At 38.3% G+C, this 20,958-nt stretch overlaps 1 protein-coding gene across 4 annotated transcripts in view; it reads left to right on the top strand.

The window, feature by feature from the left end:
* The window catches only part of COL28A1 (collagen type XXVIII alpha 1 chain), a 171,050-nt gene that overhangs the window by 19,186 nt on the left and 130,906 nt on the right, over positions 1–20,958 (top strand). For all 4 annotated transcript variants that reach the window (XM_021063396.1, XM_021063395.1, XM_021063397.1 and 1 more), the window contains exons 4-11: positions 2,498–2,518; positions 4,117–4,173; positions 6,512–6,565; positions 8,389–8,430; positions 12,455–12,481; positions 17,737–17,781; positions 19,653–19,697; positions 20,724–20,777. In XM_021063396.1, coding sequence (XP_020919055.1) covers positions 2,498–2,518; positions 4,117–4,173; positions 6,512–6,565; positions 8,389–8,430; positions 12,455–12,481; positions 17,737–17,781; positions 19,653–19,697; positions 20,724–20,777 — 345 coding nt within the window. The remainder of the gene's footprint in view (positions 1–2,497; positions 2,519–4,116; positions 4,174–6,511; positions 6,566–8,388; positions 8,431–12,454; positions 12,482–17,736; positions 17,782–19,652; positions 19,698–20,723; positions 20,778–20,958) is intronic.

The following is a 20,958-nucleotide window of genomic DNA, read 5'->3' as shown; positions in this document are numbered from 1 at the left end:
TTTATTTTAGTCTTTTTAGGGCTGCACCCCCGCAGCATAAGGAAGTTCCCAGGCTAGGGGTCGTAGCCTTGGGCCTATGTGCACCACGCCACAGCAGTGCCAGATCCAAGCCACATCCACAACCTGTGCTGCAGCTTGTAGCAACACTGGATCCTTAACCCAGTGAGTGAGGGCAGGGTTCAACTGAACCTGCATCCTCGTGGATACTAGTTGGGTTGTTAACACACTGAACCACAACAAGAACTCCTCTTGAACTCCTTTTAAATTCCTTTTCACTCTCTTGATTTCTCAGAGGAAACCAGGTTTCTATCAACTGTTTTAAATATTTTTACAATTCAAATCACACTTACATATTCATCTGCAACTTGCTTTTTCACTCGTTTTTGGAAATTTATCTATGTTAAAATATGTAATGCTAATACACTGGTTTTAACCGCCAAGTAGTGCTTTGTTTATTCATCCATTCCACTATTGATGGATATTTTAATTATTTCAAATTTTTCATTATTAAAAACAATGAATGCTGAAATATACAGGTACATGAATTTCTCTAGAGGGTGTCTGAAAGGGATGTCAAGTTAACAGGTTCTTGGGCAGCCTAGAGAGAAAGCATGTACATTTTTACTTTCTGGGCACAGCAGAATATTCTGGAGAGGGTAATGCCATTTTATACTAAAACTGTCAGTGTATCTGTATTCCCATTTTACACCTGACCTGTTTCTTAAAGGTACAGCTATCTCATCTGCTTTCAGCCTGATTTTATACTGGCTGGTAATTTAAGATCATTGAGCCTAGAGAGGAGAGAAAGAGAGCCATAGGGGAGACTCTGAATTTGGTACATAGAGTCTTTGACCAGAGTTTCACAGCTCCCGAGACCATGTGGTCAAACTTTCTCATTTTATAGCTGTAGAAAATGACCTAGAAGGATTATATGACTTGCTTAAAGCCATGTGAGTAGATAATGATGGAAACAAGATGAAGACTCTGGATAACACTCAATTCGCAGCCTAATTTTTCCTCCAATTAAATTATTAGAGCCACTTAAAGCATTTTGCTACATCTTTGCTCTAAATGATTAATTTCTATGGAAATAAAGGTAAAGTGAAAACAAAATTAAAAGGATATAGCGTCGCCCATAAAGGTACAACTCTGACTTATCTTTAGCTTCCTCATCACATCCTTTATTTTTTTTGGCTGTGCCCATGGCATGCAAAAGTTCGTGGGCCAGGGATCAAACCTGCACCACAGCAGTGACCCAAGCCACCGCAGTGCCAGACCCTTAACCCCCCACTCCACCAGGGAATTCCTTATATCCTTTATTTTTAACATCTTGCAATAAATATCTTAGTGCTTTTACTTCCATTTTCTTTTCTTTTTTTGTCTTTTGTCTTTCAGGGCTGCATCTGTGGCATATGGAGGTTCCCAGGCTAGGGGTTTAATCAAAACTGTTGCTATGGGCCTATGCCACAGCCACAGCTATGCTAGATCCAAGCCGTGTCTGCAACCTACACCACAGCTCATGGCAACGCCGCATCCTTAACCCACTGAGCGAGGCCAGGGATTGAACCAGCAACCTCATGGTTTCTAGTCGGGTTCGTTTCCGCTGTGCCATGACGAGAATTCCTCCATTTTCTTTTTATCATGTGTAAATGACCCCTCAGATTCAGTCACAAAGCATTAATTTGACACATAACTTCTACCTTAAGAAAGCCATAATTCCATCTGACCTCAGAAAAACTTTTGTGCACTTTTCAGGTAATACCCCACTGAAATCTTGTAGGGTAATTGAGCCTAGATGTTGGGCTAAAACCACATCATGAATTTCTCTAAAATTACGAATTTAGTTTTGAAAAATAGTCTAGTTAATTCAATTCCACGTGGTTAAGTAGGAAATAGCACTGACCTTGGTCAGGTAGCTCAGCTCAGGTGTGTGACCTTAGGCAAGTCACAGTGCTGCTTCTCATTTTCCTTATGACAGAATGAGAGGCTGGACCTCGCTGACTTCTAAGGCCCATTCATATTTCATGAAGTTATCACCCTAAAATTAATGTTTTAATGCTGAAAAAGAAATACTATCTTCAGTATAGAGGTAGAAAAATAAAGAGAAAATATGCCATTACACATTTGCCTAAGTCTATGTAAACAGAAGTGAGAAATTTCTTATTATTACTGATTAAGCTTATAGCCAAGCTATGGAGATTATACAGCTGATAAAAGAAACAAAAGATAAAACACAGGGTGCAATAGGATAAAGTTCCTAGAAAAAGACCTTCATTTTTAGTGAACATTAGTTCCCTTCATGTCTTCTATTAGTATATGGCTCAGAGCTTTTCTTGGGTGGATGGCTGGGGCTTTATTGCTTTTACAAATTTTAAAAGGCTGAATTACTATTCTTCTTGGAAATTGCATATCCCATAGGGAATAATTAAGACGAATAAGAAGCTGGAAGCAGAACCATGATTTGAGTTAATGCTTCATTTTTTTTTTCTCCTCCTAGGATACCTTATTTGAAAAGAAGGTAAGCACCACATGCTTTGATTACTAAGAATTACTCTAAAAGCTCACATAATCAAATCAGCATTATAATTCACATTGGAAGATAAGGCATGATTAAATAAAAAGGCTTAATTCTTTTTTAAAATGAGCCACTCTATTTTAAGGCAGCCATTTGATTTCTTTTATGCTGTCATATCCACTGCCGGTTGGAAAGTATAGAAAAAGAGGAAATATTTAAATGATTTTAGAGAGTGATTTTAGAAATTAGTGATAACCAATGAACATAGAACTTTGACATGACTTCCTTTATTCTAAGCATGTCTCAACACCAGCTATTCATGGGGGTCCTCTACTCTGGGAAGTGTGCTTGGTGTTGGCCAGGGAGAAGTAGGCAATATTCCTGGCTGAGGGACTGAGCTCAGAGTCAGCCTCTGCTGCCCACTGTGTAACTAAGCTCATTGTCCTTCCTGATGGTGGTAACCAAATCAAGTAGTAAAGGAAGCTGGCCAGTATGGGATGGATGGTACTCAACACAATAGATGACTGTCAGCTTGCTGAGGAGTCCTGTACCAGATGTGCATTTCTGGGCAAAGAGTTTGGAACATCTGAACTTTGTTTGATAAACTGCCTCTTTAACATAAGGAGATTTACAAGTAAGATGGTGCTAGGATAGCCAACTGAAGCTTGTAGAGCTCCATGTCTCACTGAATCAAACATGGTCAGATACACCATTATTTCATGTGCCATTAAAACAACAACCAAAAAAACCCCTCTGCCAATTAAACTATGATACCGTGCCTCCTTATCAATTATAATTTTCCATTTTATAATTATGGTAAATGTCCTTTTAGATTTACTTAGATACAGATTTTTAAATCCTATTCACTTTTGCGCACACATATAAGGGAAAATACAAGCAAACTAAATTGATTATTTCTAAATCTTATTAACATTCAAAGTGGAAATCTTCTGAATCATTTTTTGCCTCAGAGTCATTGATGCCTTTGTTTTTCTCCCTAACACTGGCCTCTGTGCCACCAAAAATGTTAGTGATGCAGTAGTTCTTGCAAGTGCTCCAGTAGTGTCTTAGGAGTTTTCTTCCATCTCATTCAGGAAATGTTGAAGTGCCTATGCAGAAAATACCAGCTTTGTCATGGTTGAGCCTGATTCATGTAAGGCACATTCTGATTTCAAAGATGTGAAAATAAGGAAAAATATGTATCTTAGAATTGATGAAAGTATGGTATAAGTCAAATGTTTTCCTTTGTTGCGTAAAGGAATTATTTCGTATATTATTGAGCTTGGATGTGTTGTATAGAAGATAAACAGTAGAAATTCCAAAAGTCCACTGAAAATGTTTCTTTCCCCCTTTTAACTGGCAATATATATATAAGTGGGATGTCTATTTTATTTAACCATGGTCAACATTTAATAATACTTTATTAGCTGGCTCATCCTAGAGCTGTTTTTCTAGAATAATTTAATAGGGAGAGCAAACACTCCATAAATTGACAAGGGAAAAGTTTCTTCAAGGGAGTGTTCCATTTAGCTATGTACTGAATGGGATTTAAAATGCTCTATTTCACTGTGTGTTAATATCATATTTCATTATTGATTTAGTGTGAACGCAAGATTTGTGAATGTGAGAAGGGGGATCCAGGCGATCCAGGGCCTCCTGTGAGTATATTTCTTCTTTGAATTTAGGGTCAAGTCAGGGAGTCCTCGCGATGACAGCTCCACTCTGAAAACACCGGGGCTGTTCTGTGCTGTTGAAAGGCAGTTGTGTGCAAAGAGCAGCAGAAACGGAAATGCTGTTTCTTTCTTTTATTCCTAAAGGGATACATTCCGTCCTTGAATAAGCCTGGGATTTTACTGACCTGAATGGAGGGCAGATTTGGTTTGAAATGATGAAGTTGTTTCCACAAAGGACATTTCAGCATCCCTTCTTTTTCTTTTTTTTTTTTTTTTTTTTTTTTTTTTGCCTTTTTGCCTTTTTGCCTTTTTGCCTTTTCTAGGGCCGCTCCTGCGGCATATAGGTGTTCCCAGGCTAGGGGGTTGAATGGGAGCAGTAGCCGCCAGCCTACGCCAGGGCCACAGCAACGCGGGATCCAAGCTGCGTCTGCAACCTATACCACAGCTCACAGCAACGCCAGATCCTTAACCCACTGAGCAAGGCCAGGGACCGAACCCACAACCTCATGGTTCCTAGTCTGATTCATTAACCACTGTGCCACGATGGGAACTCCTCAGCATCCCTTCTGATGTGACAGTTAGGGCCAGAATGTCTCAAATACTGAACCAAAAATATGTAAAAAGAGCTCACACAAGTCCTCAGTGCTCTAGGCAGAGCCTTATCCTACTCCACCTCGAAACAAGTGACACAGACCTCTCTAGAAGTTACCCGTGTCTTCACACATATGTAAGGCAACACCCAAACACCTCGTTTGTGAGAAAGCTGGTCAAGAGGCTTTGGGGATTAGAGTGAATTGTGTGAAATGGAAGGCACCACTTGGCAACAAATGGTAAATGGCAGGATTTATTATGACGACCCAATACTTGAAAAGATAATTCCAAAGGAGTGCTTCCTTTGTCTTCTGACTGGATATCTGATAGGGGCCATGTCTGTGCTGGAAAAGCACTGGAAATGCCATCATAGTGACTGGAGATGCTGAACATTTTCTCTACCACACACCTTCGGATGCCTCCACGCTGCTCCTTCAGTTATGCATTTATTCTCTGACTTCAAACTTAAAGGTCAAAAGCCCTGTGGAGATATTTCACACACACACAAAAAGTGCATGGATAAAGTTTTTGAACTGACCCTTGTATTTGGGGGTGAGGAGGGAAATGCATACAGTGAACTCTTAGACTATGACACATTTTCCCTTGAGTCTTGGGTCTAAAGCCTATATTTTTTCAAACCATTCTACCAATCAAGGCATTAGAAAGTGGGAGTGTTTTGTACCACTTGATAATGTGTCAGTCCGTAGAAGTTGATTTTGGCCAAAGCAAAGGTTTAAACTTTTTTTTTTTTTTTTTTTTTCTTTTTTTTTTGCCACGACCACAGCATGTGGACGCTCCCTGGCCAGGGATGGAACCCACAGCAGAGCAGCAACTGGAGCTGCTGCAGTGACAACACAGGGTCCTTAATCCACTGAGGCACAGAGGAACTCCACAGAGGTTTAACTTGACCTTCCTATAAAGTCTTAGTTTATACTTATTATGCAAAGTGATTGCCTTTTGCTTGGGATATTCAACTATATATTTTTTCTTCTCTTTTCTTTTTCTTTTTATCTTTTTTTTTTGTCTTTTTGCCTTTTTCTAGTGCCGCTTCCCACAGCATATAGAGTTTCCCAGGCTAGGGGTCCAATGAGAGCTGTAGCAACGCAGGATCCAAGTCGCATCTGTGACTTACACCACAGCTCACCTTAACGCTGGATCCTTAACCCACTGAGCGAGGGCAGGGATCAAACCAGCATCCTCATGGATGCTAGTCGGGTTCGATAACCACTGAGCCACAATGGGAACTCCTCAATTATATTTTAGAATAAGCGGAAAGGAAATTTACAATTGCTGAGCTAATCTGACAATTTCAGTCACTCAGTACTGTTGGAACAGATTGCTGTTTTACTGTTTTAATAGGGATAGCCACAGAACTATGTTATTTAACACTGATTGAATGTTTCCAAAATCAATTCACAGAAAAGTGAGATTTTTGGTGGTTTGATAATTGGAAAATAACATGCCATTCTGGAACAGGATTGAAGAGCTCCCTTCTCCCGTCTTTTGAGATTCACTCTTGGACATCAGGGAGAGAGAGAGATTATCTTTTTTGAACAAATCTAGAGACTCTGCCTAGTTAAGATCAGTGTGTAATAGAAAAGAATAGAGTTGGTAGGAAGATTTTTTTTTAATTACAATCTTCCCTCATTTTACAGAATGATCAGAAATTAATGTAAGACGTAGGAAACTAAAAGAATGCCTGCTCCATATAATCTTTTTCCCTTCCCTTCAGGGTACACATGGAAACCCAGGTATCAAAGGTGAGCGAGGACCAAAAGGAAACCCGGTAAATGAATAAACAGCTTTCCTTTAAAGCAATGTGTCTACTTCTAGTTCCTTTTAAAGAATGAAAGTTAAGAAAATAAAGCATTGCAGTATGTGTCAGGGCCAAACTGATGATTCCTGTGAAGAAAACAGGCTGTTCCCACATTATCTACTTGGTTTGTGTAAACCTGTGTTTACAAATTTTGAGAGATATATGACCATTTTAGTCAATAAGTTGAAGAAACCTAGGGAGTTGAATAAAAGAAACTTGTTCTTAAATAATGACAACCTACATTAATTACTACAGTGTTGCATGAATCACTAACACATATTCTATGACAGATTGCCATTGGCACTTGTGAATTTTAAGTGCCTACTTTATGACTATCTAACTTATAATAACAATAGAAGAAAACATTGGGTTGTCTTTTACTTCCCGACCTTCTTCAGGCATTTTCTCAATTTTTTTTTTTTTTTTTTGTATACCCATCAAAAAAAAAAAAAATCTAGATTAATTTTAAAAAAATCACTTCATTGTTGGGATGATGGTATTCCAAGTTCAAGAGCAACTGAAGGTGTCATAGGAGCCAGACTAGCATATATAACTATGTGAAAATTTAAGAAAAATTGTATATAATGAAAAATAATAATTAAAGAGGAAAATATATGGGGAAATGTTTATATCAAGTACAATGGACATTGGGTTAATTGCTATAGTACATAAAGACTATAAAACTGATGAGAGTATATCAATTATCATTAAATGGTCAAAGGACAGAAAAAATTTTCAAGTGAGGAAATAAACCCGGTGAGTAAAGAAATAGAAAAAAATGTTTAATTTCACTGGATAATGACTGAAATTTAAATCCAGACATTGAGCTATCCTTTACTACTAATTATTTGCATTTTAGAAACATTGGATTCTAAGGCTGTGGGTGACTTTTTTTGGGGAGAGGGACACAATTTTCTAGTTCACACAATTTTTTTCTGTATTTTACATTAAAAACCATTTCTTACAGCAATTAACACAGGAATAGTAAAACCATAATAATTAGTGATAGCACTATGGTGGTGAAATTGGCTTCTTTTTCATTGCAAAGATAACTTGACACAAACATTTGGGGAGGCAGTTAGGCAATACATAGGATCATTCAAATACTCAAAATTTTAATTCCAGTAACTCCATTTCTGAGAATATATTTAGAGAGGTAATGTATAATATAGTAAGTTAGATGCATGAAAATAATTTTGCCAATTGCTTTTGTCAAAGAAAGGAAATGTAAAGCCTCCTTGGGTGGCTTTACAACACACACCCCTTCATTCACCCTCTTTGTTTGGGTCTGAATTGATGCCCATCATGTCTTCTTTTTGTTTCGTTAAATACCTGTTGTAAGTCTTTGTGCCCATTTCATTTATTTGGCTTGTAATTTTGTGCCACATAATATATTTTCCCAAGTCTTGCTGAAATCAAGCAATCACTCTTAAGGACATTTTGGAAAACATTCCAAAGACCCTTGGAGAAAAGCCAGAGTGGCTGGCTCCAAGTGGGTACAACAGCCTATATTTGAGAACAACGGCTGTGTTGTTAAACCAGAATGCAAGATGTGGCATAAGTTGTGAAAACGTACCTGGATTCTGCACCCTATACATCTGGATTTAGTCCAAAGGTTAAAGGCTATCTCAGCTGCTATTTCCTTCCTTGGACTGCTTGGTGGATGGCCCAGGCCAAAAATATTTTCCCCTTTGGGTTAACCTATTCATCGGGAATTCTGAATAGTGCATTTTGTTGGACAATCAGTCACTCTGCAGGCCCATGGAATTTTGACTGTTTTTTTGTTGTCATAGGGTGATGCTCAAAAAGGGGAACCTGGAGAAAGAGGCCCAGGGGTATGTACACAACTGGAATGCCTTCCTAAGAAGTAATCCCAGGATGCTAACATTCTCTAACGGATCATTCTGACTCCTATATTTTTCAAGTGCAAAAATGCTTTATGTCCACGTGTGCTCTTGATGACTCAGACAGGCAATCAAATAGATACGACTTTAGAAGTGGAAATGTGAGGGAAAAATACTCTGTTCAAAAGGAGTGATGATAGGATAGGGGTGGTCCAGCACATGACATCCCTAGATACTCAATTTGAAATTTGTGAAAGGTTCAAGTAAGAAAAAATATTTTACTTTGCTTCTTGTGATTTTTTTTTTTAAGAGTTAAGTTAAAATTCTGGGAACATAAGAATTACATAATCTCAGCTATGCTTTTGTAAACCCATTTCTACAGACAAAAGAAGAGATCATTCTAGTTAATTTATTACCCCTAAAATTAGAAGATGTCAGAGATTGTCTGAGAAATAATTATAGTACATTTCTTCTTTTGCCTTTTCCTGGGGAATTGCAGCCCTGTAGCAAATAGCAGAGAAGTGTGCAATGACTTAAAACAAGGCTGTGTTACATTTCTCCTCTTAGCTAGTTTTTTTGGATGAAAGCCCAGGGCTCAGACTCAGAGGTTTTAAAGAAGATTCTCTTGGCATTTTTAATTAACTCATGAAAAAGCCTGATAGGAAATTTGATAATTTCAATGGAAATTCCTTCAGAAATGTGTGCTGTTCATTCAGGAAACAGTTCTTAAGTGTCTTCTATACATAAAGCACACTGTCAGGTGAAAATAAAATTAAGATAAAGGACTTAATTTTTGAAAACTTCATTATCTTGGAGGAGAGGTAAGATCTTTAAAATAGCTATGATATGAAGCAGAATGTCAAAATGTTGTAAACATTGCCTGCACAAAGTACTACAGGCATTCAGAGGCAATTAGACCCATTAGGGCAGATTCTATGAGGTGACCCCTAGCATTGGGCCAGGGAAACACAGAACTGGAAGGTGGAAGGGGCAGGCATGGAGCTGGAGAGTGTTGAGTAGCAAACAGAGGAAGGGCAGTGTATAGGGGAAAGGTGAGGGGGGTGCCTAGAGAGAGGTATTGTCAGATAGGGCTCGAAGGTAGGAGTGGGTGCTTCATGTTGGCTAGCAGGCTGGGCTTTGCTGGGTGATGGGCACCCCCGATCCTGAGATTTTGGATGAAGTGCATGACCTAAGAGCTGTGTATTTAGAAGATGAATCAGACCTGACTCTATAAGAGAAACTGAAGTGGGAACAAGCAGAAGGAAGGAGCACTTTGTAGAAGGTTTGTTGCGACAATCTCTATGAGAAGTAATGGAGACACTAGTCATGGCTGCTTTGGTCAGTGGGAAAGCCACCAGCAACGTGTGCTGGCCGAGCAGTTGAAACAAGGACAGCTGTAGTGGAGGTGAGCTATTGGAATAAATGACACCCTGAATTGTGATGACAGTATCAAAATGAAGATGAGCTAAGTATCTCACCGCCAATTTAAAAATACTAAGTGTTAAAAACAGCACTTTGGGCCTATTGGGATAAATAAAATACGTGATGAAAAATTAATTTCACCTGTTAATTGTTACACTTTTGAAGTGGCTATTGAGGAATTCAGAATGGCACATGTGGCTCACATTGTATCGAACGGAACTAGGCTACAGTGATGACAAAGTAGAAAGCAAGAGAACACTGTGAGAACCAGGAAAGGTTAGAAACGAGAGGATGTGTCCCTGGGGCACTGAACAAGATTTACTGAGCACTTGCGCTGGGTCCATCTTTTAGGTGTTGGGAATACAGGTATGAGTAAGGTGGATCATTTCTGTTTCATAAAGTGTTCGTGTAGAGGAGGTAATAAGTAGAACCAGTGAACAAGGACTCCAGTCAGTGAAAAGTGTTATGAAAACATAAAATAAGGTCATGAGGGGGTTCTAGGCAGAAAGGGCAGTAGGAACAAAAGGTGTGAACAAACTTGGCGGGTCCAGGAAATGGGAAGAGAGCCAGAGCTTGAGGCAGAGTGGGTGGGAGGCAAGGCTGTAAGGTAGGCAGAGGCTACATCACAGAGGACCTTGCTGGCCAGGGTAGGGAGAGTGGACTTAAAGCTGAGTGCCCTGGAAGCTGTTGGAGAACTCTCACTGGTTGGATTGAAAGAATGGAAGGGGCAAGTAGAGAGAAAAGATGATTATTAACTTTTGATTCTGTAGGTTCTGAAATAGGGTGGTACCATGCATAGAAACAGGGAGGTCAGAAGCAAATTTTGCAGAGACCAATGAGCGCAGTGTTGAATATCTTAAATTTGAATATTAAAAAACTAGTAATTAAGGTGCCCTGAAAGGAAGAAGGAAAGCTGAGAGTGACTAAACAATAAATTGATCAGAGATTTCAATAAATAAATAAATAAATGAATAAATAAATAAATAAATGGGAAAAAAGAGAGTATGCTATAAAAAGCAACATTTCTCTATTTTTGTAAACTGTACTGGCTCCTTCCTAAGTACAATCTTAAGTCTTTTAACATAAAACAATGACGGAATTTTATTTATTTATTTATTTATTTATTTATTTATTTGTCTGTTATTTGCCATTTCTTGGGCCGCTTCCATGGCATATGGAGGTTCCCAGGCTAGGGGTCTAATCAGAGCTGTAGCCACAGGCCTACGCCAGAGCCACAGCAACTGGGATCTGAGCCGCGTCTGCACAGCTCACAGCAATGCCGGATCCTTTAACCCACTGAGCAAGGCCAGGGATCGAACCCCCAACCCCATGGCTCCTAGTCGGATTTGTTAACCACTGAGCCATGATGTGAACTCCAACAGTGATGGAATTTTAAATATGGTGGTGTGTTATTAGGGAGGGATGACACCCCAAGATTTCTGAGATTGGAAGGCCAGCCTTTTCTAGTGCTGCAAACAGAATTGTTTTTATAAAGAACCACAACTATCTTCATGTGGCCTTTAATTGCAAGCACAATACTAAGCCTTAAACCACTTATGAGAATAAGTCTTTCTAGCATGGATTAAATTGCAGTGTAACAATTTTTCTTTTGACTCATTCTACTTTCATCTTCCATTCCTCACTGACTGCACATTTGGAGAAAAGTGTCATTTCCTTCCTAAAGTTTCTCTTTTTACCTTTCCAAAAAAAAAGTCATACAGCACAAAATGTTGTACTGTGACTCAACTATAATAATAGCTTGTTTATTTCATTGATTTCTCTAGTTCACTTAAAATATGTCTCACAATTCTATTCTCATACTTGGCAACTATAGCTGTATGAGAAAAATACATGATTCCATTAGAAAAAGACTTGATGTTGCTTAAAGTTGGTAATTTCCCAGTCTGTTTAATATTCGTGTTGTATCACTTAAAGGGCTCATGGGTAGCGAGACAATGGAGAAGGCTGTCCTGGATTCCCTCGAGCCACACATAAGAGCAGCAGAAGCACCGGTCCCTTATTTAGCATGAGATAAAATATAGTAACTTAAAGGTCACTGTCTCATTAGGGCTGATAAAGGAACCATTCATTTCCTTGACGTTCCATATTCTAGACCAAATCTGAAAGGAGGACCTTAACAGATATAAATATTTACGGACATTTTAAAGGCCATTATCTCAGCTCCTTTTCAAAGCCAATTTTTCTAACAGTCTCTGGGAAACATCCTCAGTTGTGATAGTTCATAGTTTAAAAGTCAGTATAGCAATTTTGAAAGGGTTATTATAAATTGTCACTTCTACAAGGGGTTTCAGCATATAGTTTCTTCTTTAGCTTTGGACCAAAGAGTAAGAGATGGGGTTTGAAAAATGTGTGGAACTAAGAATAGAATGTAATAAAGGGAAAACTAGGGTCTTTTATTCTCCCCTACTCTATGCACATTCCCTAGTGCAAAGAGAAGTGAAAGAGCTTACCTTTATACGGTCTTATTTTCCAAGCCTGTACAGATGTGTTTTTTTATACTTTATAAATGTAAAACATCAGCTACTTCCTCCAACTATGTTTTCTAACATATTTTACTTTTCTTTTTTAACAGGGAATCCCTGGGTACAAGGGTGAGAAGGTAAGCTGGTAACAACAAATACACCAGATATTCATAAAGAAAAATTATATTTATATACCTTATAGAAGTTATTTTTCTTTATTTTTGTTAGTAGAGATTCCCAAACTCCTAAGTATATTCTAAAATAGCAATAGAACTTAAGAGTTGGGTGCAGTTATAAAGGATGGAAGGTAGATCCCTGAGATGAGAACCTCTCTTAGCCCTGCAAATGCGAATTCCTGATTTTTAACAGCCCTGCAGAATGGGTACCCAGACCAAAAGTTTCTACCAACAAACAGATGTGATAACATGGTAATTAGGTTGCTCCCCTGGTGCTTAACTTCCTATGAAACGTAAACACAAGATCCTCTCATGGGGGAAAAAGGATCTACTTCAGTTCAGGAGTATAGAACTACTTATTCCATTCAATCCGGCATCTTGGTCGAGTTGCAGGGGGAGTCAGTGTGACAGACAGACCGACAAAGGTTATGGTTGGTAGATTATTTTGTGATTACTTGCAAATTACAAATTAGGAAATCAAACTGATTTGAAAGAAATGAATGTATTAGATTGGAGCTTGGGCTCCTTTGAGAGTGTTCAGTGGTTCATTCACAAGTTTCTGCCACTATTATTATATGCTCTCTGTTATCAGATTTTCTGTTGGAAATCAAAACATGTCCTCATCATCCATCCTTTCCTACAACCCTCAGAGCTGGGCCAGAGGCCTTGCACTTTAGAGGGTCCAGCTCTGGTTCTCCTCCAGCCTTCTCCCTCAGGATGGAGCCAGCAGTCTGCAGGGAGAGAGGTCTGTGTCCCTTCTCCTGGATTATGCTTTTGGTAACCAATCCACCAGAAGTCCCTGTAAAATGTCCTGGGCCTGTTTTGAAGGCTCAAACACACCTCTTTCCCATGTCTGTCTTCTTCCTAGGCTGGAGGGAAACCAAATGGAAGCGGAAGCTTTGTTGGGACAGGAGGGGCCTGGTGGGGGCTTTGTCATGCTGCCTGGGGTGGCTTTATAGACACACGTGCTCGCTCATTTTTGCTGTGGCAGGAACTGGTGGGAGAAGCGAAGTTGGAGCTGGGCCTCCCACATGGACCTCAGAGGAACTCCAAAATTCTTTAACTCGTAATTCCTTTTAAAGATATGTTGGTCGAGAAAGGAAGCTAGAACATTACTAGTTTATTAGCTTGATTTGTGCCTTTCAGCTATTTGGATACAGTGTTAGTGGACCTCTGCTTGCATTCTTGCCCTGGGCCCTGTAAACATTGGGGTAAACTTACATGCAGACAAATACATAGATCCCCAAACACTGGAAATGTCAGGCCTAAAACACGAAGAGTAGCAAATGCCATGATTCTGTACTTAGGCATATGAACCTGGACAACTCAGTATCTTAGAGTGTCTTTCTTCATCTGAATAAAACCTGGTTAATTCAGGCCTCCCTAATTTACAGGATGGCAGGGGAATCAAATAGAATAATTGATGCAACCACGTATTGTAAGTTATTTGCTTGTCTATACACATAAGGTGCTATTTTAAAGAGGCAGGAAAAGAATGATCATATAGGAAAGTTAAGAAAGTTTCATGATTGTAAAATTGTCCTATATGTAATTGAAGAAAATTATGCAGGCTCCCCCCACCCCCATCTTGATTTATACAGTAAGCTAATTGTCAACACAGGAAACTTTCTTATATTTCTTGGAAAATATTCCCTTAAACTTCTGGGAAATAATGGATTCACTGGAAGAATTTTCATTTGGAAAATATAAGCTGTTAGAGCGAAAGGACCCTGAACCATTGACATTCAAACCAGAATTTCACCAGGAGAAGCAGCATTAGAAATCAGAGGCTGGGAACAGAGCTAATCTGTTCAGAGTTTCTGAAGCACTTACTCTTTGGAACTTTGTAATTGTGACCATTCCACAGGGATCACTGAGGCCACCAAAAAAGAAAACGCCTTTGCAGAGGCAAATAACATGAGAACAATATTTTCATTGATGGAAATCTGCCTCAAAACCAATACTGTTCCTCAGGACCCTATAGCTAACAAATCTATCTGGACAAATGGAATGTAAATTCTGGCCAAAAATTCTTTGAGCATATTTATGGTACTTTTCTGTTTTATATTTTGGTGGTTGGCTCATTTTATTTCCATTCAACATTCTTAAATTAATTGCTTTCTAACTGATTCTTCAAGAGTTATTTTCCATTTGCATTCAGAAATAAATGTTCAACTTGTTTTAAGGGAAAGCTCAGTTTTTTTCCCTGGGTCAGTTTAACTCACAATATGATGTGACAAGAGAACAGACTGCTTTTGAACAGAGGCATGGTTGGATCTAAGAATTGTACCACCTTCTTTCCTCCTCCTGATGCCAGCAGTACCCCATGCAGGACCATAAACAGAAGTGTCAGATTAGTGGAAGGTAACTTGCTGACCATGGCAGTGTGCCCTGTTCAGCTGTGGGTGGCTAAGGAAGAGCATGGACTTGGGAGTCTAACAGGGTCAAGCTTGTGGTCATGAGCAAGCTATTCAATCTCTCAGAACTTCGTTTTCCTTATGTAAGGATGGATATATATGTATATATACACACACACAAACATATACATACTGGGAAGTTCCCAGTATACATACACATATGCACACACATATATATACACATATACATTCACACACATATATACACACACACATATACTTTCTGAGGCTGTTTTGAAGATCAACAATAACATGAAAGTCTTGGTACATATTCTGCAGCCATAACTGGTGGTCACAATTGTGACTTCCCTTCTTAGAGCAAAGTGAAGTCTAGGCTGGCTCTCAGTCTACGAACTGTTTATTGCTATTTTGCAATGAAATAAAGCTTGCACCAGAAGATAAATCTACTGTATCACTAAACATACTGTTTAATTCAGCTGACATTTGTTTTTCACATCAGGACTTCCTTAATGAAGGAGGCAGGGCTTTGATGTACATTCTAGTACAAGTTCCTTATGTCATTGTGTAGCGGCACTTGAAGTTGCATGCTTCAGAGCAGCACAGAGATGATGAAGTAGCAGCAGAAGCAGAAACAAGCAGTGAGGGCTTTGCACTTGGAGTCATTTGCTGGCATAAACATATATGTAAATCATTTAACCCTAGTGACAGAATTGCCTTATCTTAATGTGAATTGCTTTGAGGCTCAGGATACATGTAGATATATATGGGCACCTTGAAAATTCTAACTTTAGTTGTTTTTCTAATTAACTTTGCTACCATTTCTAATTATTGGAAATCTGATATAATGGATTAGTATTCAGAGTTCCCAATTGTCATTCTATCTGAACAAGTTACCTAACTTTTTTTTTTTTTTTAAAAAAAAAACGTTTTAAGGCTGCACCTGTGGCATATAGAAGTTCCCAGGCTAGGCGTCAAATTGGAGCTGCAGCTGCTGGCCTATGCCACAACCACAGCAACACTGATCTGAACTGCATCTGTGACCCACACCGCAGCTTGCAGCAATGCCTGATCCTTAACCCACTGAGCAGGGCCAAAAATTGAACCTGCATCCTCATGGATGCTATGTCAGGTTCCTAACCCACTGAGCCACAATGGGAACTCCTACTTAACCTTTTTATTTTTATTTTTTAATTTTAATTACAGTTGATTTATAATGTTCTGTCTATTTCTGCTGTACAGCAATGTGACTAGGTCATATATATATATATGTGTATATATATATGTGTGTATATATATGTATATATGTGTGTATATATATGTATATATATATGTGTGTATATATACATATATATATGTTTTTTTTTTTCTTTTTCTCACATCATCCTCCATCATGTTCCATTACAAGTGACTCGATATAGTTCCTTGTGCTATATAGCAGGATCTCATTGCTTACCTACTCCAAATGAAATAGTTTGCTTCTACTAACCCCAAACTCCCAGGCCACCCCACTCCCTCCCCCTCCTCATGGGCAACCACCTTAACATTTTTAAATCACAAATTTTCAGTCTATGAAACTGGGCTAATCATATCTACCTCAGACAGTTAATGTTAGATTAACTGAAATAATGTCTGTAAAATAACATTAATAATAAGCTGTAAAACATAATTTCAGTGTTAGTTTTTTCCCATTAATATTCCAGGAAAGGCAGGACAGTAGATTGTGGTCATATAAAATGCATGACTCTCTCGCTCATTCATCATGGCTCCTTTTTCTGCCAAGCCAGGGTGTGCTCTCAGAATCTTTCTCTTCCAGTTCTCTGGGCAAACACTACTGATGGACAAAGCTGGTGCTAGAGCATGGAGTGTTGTGGAAAAAAAGAGGGACCCTGAGTCTGGTAGACCTGGGATCAGACTTTGATTCTCCTCACTAGTTATATGACGGAGGATAGTCATATTGTCGAGCTTAAATTTTCTCATGTATAAAATAAGATGAGGGTGAAGGGGATTAAGAAGTAAAAACTGCTGGTTATAAAATAAGTCAGAGGGATGCAATGTACAGCACAGGGAATATAGTCAGTATTTTACAATAACTTTGTGTGGTGTATAATCTACAAAAATATTGAATCATTATATTTTGTACACCAGAAGCTAATATACTGTAAGTCAACTACAATAATAAAAAAGACATCAATGGATCAAATTGCAAAAAAAAAAAAAAAAAAAAAAAAAAAGAAAGAATATTATAAAACTGATCTCATTGGCCTGTAATATGGATTCAGTTACATATGTAGGAGTTCCCGTTGTGGCTCAATGAAAATTAAACTGACTAGTATCCATGGATGCGGGTTTGATCCCTAGCCTCGCTCAGTGGGTTAAGGGTCTGGTGTTGTCTCAAGGTGCAGTGTACGTTGCAGATGTGGCTTCGATCTGGTGCTGCTGTGACTGTAGAGTAGGTGGGCAGCTGCAGCTCTGATTCCACCCCTAGCCCAGCAAGTTCAATGTGCAGCAGTGTGGCCCTTAAAAAAATTACATGTGCAGAGGGCAGATAATATATGGTAGATGTTCAGAAAACCTTAGTTTCTTTCCTTCTAATTTCATCCGTGTCTCAAAAATGTTAAACCTCATTAGGTGGTATCACTAATTTTATTCTGTCAAGTTAAAAATGACTCATGGATAACATTTTTCAGAGTGCAATGCCCAAACAACCTACAGTACTGGGAATAAAGTGGTGTGTAATTCCTTAGACATGTCATAAGATCCTACTGGGAATCTTTTAAAAAGAATTTTAACACTGAATGACTGCAAATGTCTTACTTATTTCATGTATTTATTTTTTAGGGTGAACTCGGAGAATGTGGCAAACCAGGAGTTAAAGGTGACAAAGTAAGGAACGTGTTTTTAAAATGCTAATAGCTCTGATTCCTTTGGGACTGAGTTTCCTTAAGAGGAAATTCCTGGGTTGCTACTAGAATTGAAGAGTCATTGGCTTAATTTTCACATCTGTAAACCATGAAGCAGAAAACAAAGCCATACCTAACTTTACTTAATGGAGAGCTCAAATGCCTTTCTTAGGGATCATTAAGACTTTGCCCTGTGGACCCTAATCTTTGAGGCCAGGCCTACTGAAGGTTTTGGTGAAAAGACTCATTTAACTAGTAAAGTCAATTCAAACTCCAGCTGGGTGAAAGCAGAATTGTTTTCCAGATGTAAACACTGAGAATAAGCACCTTCCAAAGTAGAGTGAGGAAATCTATGAAGCACCTTAATGACAGTTATCAATCATGTGGAAGAACTACACATAAATAGGGGTTTGAAATTTGAAAATGCAGCAAGCCACAGATAATTGGGTATTTACCTTTCATTAAAAATAAATATGAATAAAATATTTAAACTGGAGACAATATTAAAATGTTAAGGATTTCCTTAGTGGACCAGAAATACGTAAAACGTAAGTGAATTTGAAACATGATAAAGGGTCCAAAAAAGTAAAGAGTAAAAGTAAATATTTTTCATTATAGTTAAGGACTATTAACAGCATGACACCAAGATACCAAACTCTTTCAGTGTCTATAGTCTAATTGCAGGAAGATCAGGAAGAGAAAATGAGACAGAAAGTGAAAAAAAAAAAAAAAAAAGAAAAAAGAAAATAGTGACACTGGCCTATGTAACTAAACAGTTTAAATAGCTTGAGACTTTCTGAAAGTTTTTAAACTACTGCAGAGTTAAAGGTCAGGTAAATCTGAAAAATGTAGGCTTGGTAGTTATCTCCGGGCAAATTGAAAGTGTTATAATGAATGGATTCTTCCTGGAGGATAACTGAAAATGGGACATGGATATGGACTTAGAAAATACAGAAGGGATACATATAAAATAGACCAAAAATGAAAGGCAGACAATAACTGGGAAAACTACTTGAAATAAAAATGGGTAAAATATAGTTCATTGACTAAGATGCTGGGATTGTCAAATGCCTCATTACTGTCTGTGACAAAAAGAAAAAATACTGCCAACTATAAGATGCAATTGACTGCATGATGTATCTCAATTTCAGAGATGCAAAAATCTGAAAAATCACATCTTTAGAGTCAATGAAATATAGTGTCCTTGAGATCAGGTGTTCACACAAGTTTTTATATAAAACACACAAAGAACATGAAGAAACACAAAAGAGGAAATATAAATGGCTAATAAATTTTTAAAAATCCAAACACATTAGCAATCAGATAAGTAAAATTAAAACATTAAAATATTATTTCACTTATTAAATCAATAAACACTGAAATAATATATAATACTCAGTGTTGATAGGTATTCTGTCAGATGAAGATGCACCCTCTCTGTTCAGGTAGTGAGAATGGAAATCTGAACAAACTTTATGCAGAGTAATCTAGACATCGTGGAAACTCATGAAATTGTTAATTCAACTGACATTGCTTTGTTGGAAGGAAACAGTATTCTACCAAGTTAATGATTTCTAAGGATTTTTAAGAATTTTTTAAAAATTCTGATCAAAATGTCAATATAGAGGCAAAAGACTTACATCTAAAATCATATTTTCATGGAGTTTGTTTAATAAAGGAGAGTTGGAACCCAAATTGGCTTGTTAATTAGGATGATGAATCTGTTGGGCTAGTGTTTTGGATAACCTGGGAAGACTGGCAATTACTGAGAACACATTCCTTTCAACCCCACTTAAAATTATTGCAAGTTAAAGATGGATATTTAGAGCAACTTACCATAATTTTATTCCATAGGGATCTCCAGGGCCATATGGACCAAAGGGTCCCAGAGGACTTCAGGTAAGGAGGTGATAACCAAATTTGAGTCTGTGCTAAAATCCCATAGGAAGCTTTTAAAATCCCTTTGTCCACTTGCACCCTCTATCAGTTCAGTCAGACGGTCTGGGGATTGTATTTGTAAAGGCATCAGTATTTGTAAAGATCCCCAGGTGGATTCCAAGGTGAAATGAAGTTTGGAAACTGCTCCTCTACTGTTGTGAATAACTAATACAGGCTCCCTCAAGATAGGTACCAGCAAGTGGGTCTACTTAGTGAGTAGCTGAAGGGATAAAGTCAAAACAGTTAAAAGCAGGATGTAACTCTGTATTTCTGCTGTAATGCAGTTGGAAAAGCTATGCATTTCATCTATATTACAGCATTTGTATTGTTCCATCATTGTAAGTAATTATTGCTCAATAATATGGAATGATTCTTTAAGACATTTATTTTAGACTTATCTCAGGGATTTCAGAATATAATTTGGATCAGTTTAGTCCAGTCAGGGACATGCTTTGTCTAAAGTTGTAATGGGGAGAAGGTGTGTGTGCGCGTGTGAAGAGCTATTTTCAGCATTTCAAAAAGTCTACTGAAAATTATACCTTTACCCCAAATTACCTAGCCAGCCTCATCGACTCTTTTGCTTTGGTCTGGAATTGTGTTAGGGCAGGGCAGTAACTCTTATTATCACAGGGCCATTGGAAACTCCAACATTCAGTTGTATATGCCTTGGATATATTTTTTAAAAGTTGTTTAAAATATTTCCAAAAAAAGGGTCCAGCACAGGAATGAGGTTGGAAACAGGTTTAGAAAACAAACACCTCATTAATAAATTTCTCTCGCAGCTTAAGTACTCTTTTAGAAGCTGGGTGTTTGGCACAAGGAATTTTCTCTCATTCCATTTCTCAATTGCATATAACCCCAACTAAACTCTAGAGGTAAAGACAATCTGACTTCTAACTCCAGGATCTCTTGGGACCCAAATGCATGATTCATTCCTGACTGGCCTTTTGTACACGGAACTAATTCTTGGTTTTCATCTTGGAGCAGGGCGTTACTGGACCTCCAGGGGATCCAGGCCCAAGGGGGTTTCAAGGCAACAAGGTAATCATACCCATTGGTTACTGACAGGCAGAGCGCCTTTCCCCAGTGAGCTATGGTGATAACGTATTTTTTTTTATTAGGCAGGAGTCAGTGGATTCTTTGAGGATGAATCTTTGGAAATGCATAATAACCTATGGACGTCTGCACAGAATCATGTTTAAGTACATGCAGGAAGTCAGCA

The sequence above is a fragment of the Sus scrofa genome, chromosome 9 (assembly GCF_000003025.6).
Source record: "Sus scrofa isolate TJ Tabasco breed Duroc chromosome 9, Sscrofa11.1, whole genome shotgun sequence".
Lineage (NCBI taxonomy): Eukaryota > Metazoa > Chordata > Mammalia > Artiodactyla > Suidae > Sus > Sus scrofa.
Note: the sequence above shows the minus strand (reverse complement) of the source record. Positions and strands in the feature narration are given on the sequence as shown.